Source organism: Lepeophtheirus salmonis, chromosome 3, assembly GCF_016086655.4.
Source record: "Lepeophtheirus salmonis chromosome 3, UVic_Lsal_1.4, whole genome shotgun sequence".
Lineage (NCBI taxonomy): Eukaryota > Metazoa > Arthropoda > Copepoda > Siphonostomatoida > Caligidae > Lepeophtheirus > Lepeophtheirus salmonis.
In genome coordinates, this window is record NC_052133.2 from 43,788,542 (window position 1) to 43,796,314 (window position 7,773).

Here is a 7,773-nt window from a genome sequence, read left to right on the forward strand (position 1 = left end):
AATAAATAATATTGCATAAAATATGGATATGATGGAGTGAGTGCTGCCGACTATATTATAAAAAATTATAAGAATAGCTAGCTCCCAAGCAGCTTACTCTCTTCTTCTGCTACGAAAGAATTAATACATATCATAAAATGGGAAAAGAAGTGAAATTCTCAGCAGCTCCCGTTACTTGTCTGTGTGTGTAGTTGTTGGTTGAATGGTTGTTGGGCAGGCCAAGTCTTCATCACATACTCAGTATACATACATATATTAAAAAAGGGAAAAAATATACTCTAAGACAAGAAAGAGGAGTATAGAAGAAGAGTGATTCCGGTTCTGTCACTGCATACTTTCTCAAGAATGGATCTCTCCGCTACTGCCACCGTCTGAATGAATCTTCGAAATGCATTTCTCCATCCCTGAAATTCAAGAGCTCAAAGAACCCAAAGGAGGGACTTACACTGTAATTTCCACAATTTTTATATTTATTTAACAATGTATTAAATCTATTTAACAATTTATTGAATGTACTTTTTCCCATTTTCAGTCCTACTCTGTTCATATCAATGGAACATTTCACTGCTCCCTTCGCTATCGTCAATTCCATGCCCTTCACGAACAGCTCAAACGTGAATTCCTCACGGGACTTCCAAGCTTTCCTCCTAAAAAAAGTATTTCCCCTCTCCGAGCCTCAAAAGGAGGAGCGGCGACTCCTTCTGGAAAAGTATCTCCAACTTGTAGCAACGGATCCTAGAATCGCATCTTCCATTCCATTTAATGGATTTCTACTCGCCGCTCAAAGGGAAACACGAGCCTTTGAAGAGAATCAAGATGTGTCGCTTGATGTATACCTCATGCATGATCACAAAGTCACGCTCAAAGGCCCTGTACTCCTTCAATCGGATCAAGTACTCGAGGGGGTCTGCGCCCAGTTGGGGGTTCCGGATGAATTTGTTTACTATTTTGCGCTCTTTCTCATTCAGAGGCATAATAATGATTCGTACTCCATTGTGCGGAAATTACAGGATTTTGAGTCTCCATACATTTCACAAAAGGCAATGTCTGGTTCATTAAAACTTGTTCTTCGTAAATGGTAAGGGGAACGCGAAACATTTGAGCTAGTCCTTGATAACATCGTTATTTAACGCATGAGTAGTATCCAATTAGAAAAATAATTGTCTTCTAATAATAGTAATGTCCCCCTGTTGAAATGTTCTATCAAAAGTATCAAATTTCAAAACATAACACCTACATATGCTAATTGCGGATTTTTATTCTCTTCATGTGATTAAGAGGAGCGTAGCTGTGACTGTGTAATTCAGGCTTTGTGGTTACCTAATAATGCATTATCATTCATTATGATTTGGCGCGCAAATATCAAATGTTGTCACAGATATTTAAAGCTCATTACGTCATACGACAGAGTTTGAGTCATTTTAATAGCAAATCCCTTCCAATAAATGTAGTAAATCGTTTCTTCTGCATGTACAGAACTGAGAATCATAGTTTATAAAGCACCAATAATTGAGCAACAAAGGATAGTTATTATTAATTTTTCTCCTCTTTAAAAAAATGTAGAAATATTATCAACATTAATATCGTTAAGTCATTTTAATTACATATAAATTGGCCCGTGAACATAAAAGCAAGCTAGAATGTTTTTCGTCAAAATTGAGCCTGGATTACATTTATAGTCTTGCATGAAGTATTATCCTCAATTTATATCAACAAATTATTGTTATGAATTCGTTATAGATGTCGTAAATCTCACTTAAAGTATGAAAAAGTTATTGTTTTAATAAAATAATTAAAAACATACATACTTTATTGTAAAGATCCAATTAAGTATCATAGATCAAATATTTCGGCTATAGTTAATATTTTTGTCTATATCAATTCGTCCCAGGAGTTTGAATACAAAGCCTATAGTTGACTAAAATATTGTACATTTCTCTTTTTCTGAACTTTTGTTCAAGATTGTTTATCCATTTACTCACCATAAATATATTGTATACGCCATCTTCATAAGTGATTACTTAATACTCTGCTTCTGAATCATTCTTTTTTCTTTCTTTTTTTAGCTGTTGGGACCCTGACATTGACTCTCAGCTATTTTCGAATCAAGTTACTTTAAACCTTTTATATATTCAAACGGTTACTGATGTTGAAAGGGGATGGGTACAAGCCTCTCAAGATACAAAAAGAACCTTATCTAGAATGCAAGCAAGAGGAGCCAAACTCGAGGTACTCTTAGTAGTCTTTTGACTAAATTAATCTTCTAATAAACAATTTTTTCCTTCCCAAAATTATTTTGTTTATCTAGTATATGGACTTAGCACGTAGTTTAAAATTCTATGGATATATTCATTTTCTACCATGTTGCTGTGACTATCCATCAACTGACACACCCGTCCAAGTTGCTATTGGTATGAGGGAGCTTGTAATACGTCTGGAGGATCCAAGTACAGGAGAAATAAAGGAAGGTAACTTTAAAGTCACAAAAATGCGTTGTTGGAGAATCATGACACTAACGAATCCACGGGATGATGACGACAATAAATTAGAATTAAGTTTTGAGTATTTAATAAATAATCAAACTCTCCAATGGGTTACAATCGTGTCCTCTCAAGCAATTCTTATGTCCATATGCCTTCAGTCTATTGTAGAAGAATTACTTAGGAAAAAGAGTCGAATACACGTAAAAAAGGTAAATAATGTTCTACATAAGTAACCCGTCACCACAAAAGCGAGTCAGATTATGTCACATTTCTATTAATGAATTATTTTGATAAGTCCTTCCGAGGGCCCGCAAATACCACTGTATGATTGATAAAAAATTATCAATCAGATCATATCGGAACTAAACATATATTAGGTTGAGTAAAAAGTTCTGAGCGTTTTTCACTAGATGTCTTTAGTGAACTATATCCCACGTTTAATACATTGCATCAACAAAAGCTTAAAGATTAAGGGTACACTTTAAAAAAGTTCATTTACAATTTCGTGTATGGTGGAGCCAGTTGTGTGTTACAGCATTCAAAAATGGGAGTAAAAAGAGAGAAAATACAATACATTCCTCAGTATTACTACGACCAAGGAGAAAAGGTGGAGCAAGCGGGGAAAAAAAGTTGTGCTGTTTATGGACTCAATACAGTATCGAATGCAAGAGCAAGTGATTCAAACGATTACGTTTTGGTAAAATGGACCTCGAAAATGTTGATAAAATAATTGAAATCGTCGAGTTGTACCGGAATGTGAGCACTTATTCAATTTACCAGGAACTGAAGATTAGCCAGAAAACATTTTGGAACTATCTAAATCAGATAATTTTATTTTCAAAATAAAGGAAATTAAGACCCCCAGAATATAGTAAATATTCTTAAGTATGTCAATAAGGGCTGTGGTTTTCCCTCCATATATTAGGTTTTAGTTTAGAAAATGTATAAATTTGGGTTTATCGTATATAATAAGCTAGTAAAGAACAATTCATGTTATTTTATTACAAAATATACTATATATTACAGATACGTTTGTAACCTTTTTCAAACGTGTATGTTTTAAAACTTTTTTACATTCAAAGAAACATTTTCAAACTAACGTGATCCTTTGATCACAGTCCCTCCATACGTTTCAAAAATTTAGTGTTTGAACTACTGTTAATATAAAACATTTGTGGATGTTGCTAAATCGATTTATGAAATATATAAAACATTTCTTCGATCGTATAAATACTTTCTAAAAATGTCGGGGGGGGGGGCAGAAAGACAATTACAGTAAAAATAAATATTTAGATGAAAATGTAATTTTCGTGTTTCTAAAATCCTTACAATATGCTCTTGAATCCAAAAATTAAGGCTAAAATTGAAATTGTAACACGCCCCACGCCCTCTAAGTAACATAAATGTTATGAATAGAGATTAAAGCATGGGTCACCACCCCTATGCCCGCTATAGCCCGTTGGCTTCTTCTATGTCGCCCGCCAGACTTGTTCTAGAAGTAACTTATATTTCTTGATTCGTTTATACTTATTTTTGAGCTGGTAGCCTTCAAGCCTTTTGGGAATCTTAAAATAGCCCTCAGCTAGCTTTAAAAAAGTTAGTAACCCCTAGATTAAATGAACAGAAAGAAAATATAACGAACCAATGAGGGTTACAATGTTAATTGATGAGAGTGAAGTAATTTTTGAATAAAAGTAAGAAATTAACTCATTGTATTAATATTCATGTAGCCTCAAGTAAAATAATAAATAGGAAATGTCTCATATTCTTGATTTTTGTTCAAGATCGCTTTTGTGTTGACACACTACATATGTATAATACTCCATCCCACGTAGGAATTATGTCATTTTGCTTTTTGCAGGCTGGAGAAAAGTCTTGTACCATTGAGTATTCTTATCCTAAGCGCGATGGATCATATCATATTCTTCCGATTAGAGCAGGATTGCATTCAAAATCCTGTAATAAACCAACAGACAGTGCCAGTGTTTCTAATAACAAAAAAGTAAGTATTCATCAGTCATTTACTGCCGGTTCTTCCAAATTCAGTACATTAATTTTGTAAACAATTAATGTCAACAGCATTCCCAATATGTGTATCTCTATAGTTAAGTACGGATTTGATTCAGATTAAAACATGGATTTATGAATGTAGTAACTGCCAATTAAATTTCATTACGAGCTCAAAGCCCCATCCTCGCGGAAACGTTTTCTGAGTAAAACTTTAAATATGTATCTTTTGGGCTTGCATCCCCTTTCGACATTCCATTTCACCTTAAACAATATTTTTTTGAAAACGGCTTCTAAAGAGGGGAAGGATCTGTTTGTGCAAGTTGTATAAGCAAATTATACAAATTAAGAACAAGAGTTAATTCTTACACTCCGAATACGCTCATTTTCTCTTCTCTAATAACAATTAGTAAGATTCCCAGTAAACATTTTTAACCGGCTCGGATTAAGCGTATTTCTTATAGCTGAAACTTCTTGAAATACAGCATCGTTTTGAAAACGTTACTATCTAAAGGAGGCCTACAATTTTTTTTATAAAAAATAATTCTAAAACAGATACTACATATGTACTGAATTGAGAAGATTTTTTTTTTTTAAATGATAATACTCTTGATAAACAGCCAATTAAGGTTATGTTCCTATCATCTGTTTTTTTGGGGTCATGTAAAGGGTAAATTTGCATTTTTTTTTTTTTTCTTCTTCATCTAAGGTCAAATACTAGTATAAAAGTAGTTGTATGAAATATGTTGTTACAGGTCATTTTGAACCGGATACTTCATATGGGTTTCAGGTCCTAAAGATACTTGTTTCTTTAATGTTCATTTTAGGCCTGCCAAATAATTTATTCTATTATTTCACTGGCAATCAAGTTCAAAGCCTAAATCAAAGTTTGCATTGATGATGAGCTTATATTTACTTTTCTTGTGACACTTTTGATTTTATATTTTGTCATATGGACCACCAAAAATGAGCTCAAAAAGGATTAGTTTGTTTTACTATTTTGAGTGAATTTATACAGTACTGATCAAAATGACCTAAACATGAACAATGTAATTTTTTAAAGCATAATAAAAGGGTTTAATAAAATAATTAAGACAGTATAGGTTGAACTATTTTCCTTTTGATGATCGCAAACTAATGATATAATTTTCAGAATGTAAGTCTCAGTTCGCTAACGGGCCGTCAGTATTCTGTTAAAAGACTTAGCGAAAAGTTTGATGTCGTCAACATGCGAGATACTTTAGCCGCTGAGGATGTCTTCATAGAAAATGAGGCGTTTGTTGATATACAGGATGACGAACTCTAGGCTTATTTTCTCTCAAGTATTATTCACGCCGTTACCTTTATTGTATCACGCAACCTTTTATCCGAAAAGAAACATTAAAAAATGGCCCAAATCAATTGGTAATAATTAGTCAATTCTTCACTCACTATGGAATTATTATTATTCAATATCGTTTGGGAATTGTTCACCGCTTTTTCACAGTAGCTAATTATAATTCAACGTTCAGAACACGGATTAGGAGAAAAGAAGCAGAAACATCGACAGCTGACAACAAAATACACCGTCTATTTGTATGTTAGTGAGGTAACGCCGTATAGTTAATTTTTGATTGTTTTAACTTTTTTTTAATTTGTTAAATTTTTAATAGTGTCCAAACTTTGTTTTATATATTTTATTATTGTTTTAAATAATATACATTTAATGGCATGAATAAATAATTGTTTATGTAGACAATCACATAATATTTTATACATATTTTATGTGCGACTTATTTGGAAATACCTAATATTATTATTATTTGCATTTAACAAGTCCCCGAAACTTAACGTAAATGGTCAAAAAACACACGTCAACAACATATTTTTTTTAAAAGTACTTGACGTGCTAGTTTCCAATGCATCAGCAGTTGATACACTCCTAATTATTCCTTTTCAAACAAAACCCTTACAGTACGAAGGTATTTTATCTTTTAAATTGCAGTTTCTCATGATTGAATGATTGGATATGAAATACTAGAAGGTACACTCTGTAGTGTGCAAAACCTTCCCCAAAAATCAAATTGAGTTATGGATCTCAATTTGTTCCAAGGTTATGGTGGATAATGCATCACGAGATGTGTTCAAAAAGTAAGGTAACTGTTCAAATTTCGCGGGAAACGTATATTTGATATGCTAGATTTTTTTTATGTTAGTACATTAAAAAAAACATATTTATTGTTTTAAGCTATATAATATATTTAGTTTGTTTGTGAGAGGCATAATGGTTAGAAGTGTTTAGCGTGTTCAGCGATTTTTCGTTTATACTTCCTTTCTAGGTCTCTTCAGTTTTTGTTTTTTTTCATAACCATCTACCCATGTTCCGTCACCAGTTATGATCCTTTTGAACAAATCAGGATCATCATTGACATGTCACCAGCGATGATTATTTTTGTCAAAACTAAGCAGTTTCGGAACAAACTTCTCTGACACTCGTCTCATGCCCAAAACATTCGAAAAAAATTCACGGGACTAGCCAAGCGATATGTCAATATTCTCAGCAACTTCTGTGATAATCATTCGACTATTTTCAAAAACAATTTTCTTCACTGCTTCAATGTTTCCAGCGTGCTTGGGCGTTGGAAGCGAGGCGGGTCATTGACATATAGGAAGAGTTTGAACCACTTATAAACATGTTGTGGTTTTTTACTCAGTTTTACCGCACTCCCCTGTCAAAATTTAAAGTAATTTGGAGCACTTAATTTAATTTTATACACAAAATTGCATACAAATTCTTTGATCCATGTTTTTTTCAATAACAAAAATCACCCAACATACCAAATAATTCGAACCATTATTCGTCTCACATACAAACTAAACATACTATATAGCTTTAGACAATAAATATGAGTTCTTTTCAAATGTATTAACATAAAAAAAAACTTGCATACGAAATATAGTTTGCCCGCGAAATATGAAGTTACTTTACTGTTTGAACCCACCTCAGATGTATTATCCTGACCTTGACCTCTCAATTAATCTCTTTAATGACCTCTTACTGTTACCATATATATTGTTCTTACCAAATTTGATTCGCAACTTTTGCCGTAACCCTTGTGCCTAACAAACGGACAGGAGCAAAAGTATAACCTCTGTTCAACTTTCGTTGTTGGAGAAAGTAATTCAAATTTTAGAGAAGAAAAGAACCCGCATATTTATCTTACCTCCAATCCCCTCTCATACCCTGGATGTATGTCAAGTAATAAATTGAAAATCAATTATAATACGAAAGTAAAAACAAATA

At 32.9% G+C, this 7,773-nt stretch overlaps 1 protein-coding gene across 1 annotated transcript; it reads left to right on the plus strand.

Annotated features, from left to right (window-relative positions):
• Positions 1-245: 245 nt before the first annotated feature.
• On the plus strand, positions 246-6,240 carry Snx17 (sorting nexin 17). Its single transcript, XM_040709353.2, is given in 7 exon segments — positions 246-448; positions 533-649; positions 651-1,078; positions 2,067-2,229; positions 2,309-2,692; positions 4,345-4,485; positions 5,644-6,240. Coding segments are annotated over 7 exon segments (1,446 nt in total). The 5' UTR covers positions 246-388; the 3' UTR covers positions 5,797-6,240.
• Positions 6,241-7,773: the final 1,533 nt, after the last annotated feature.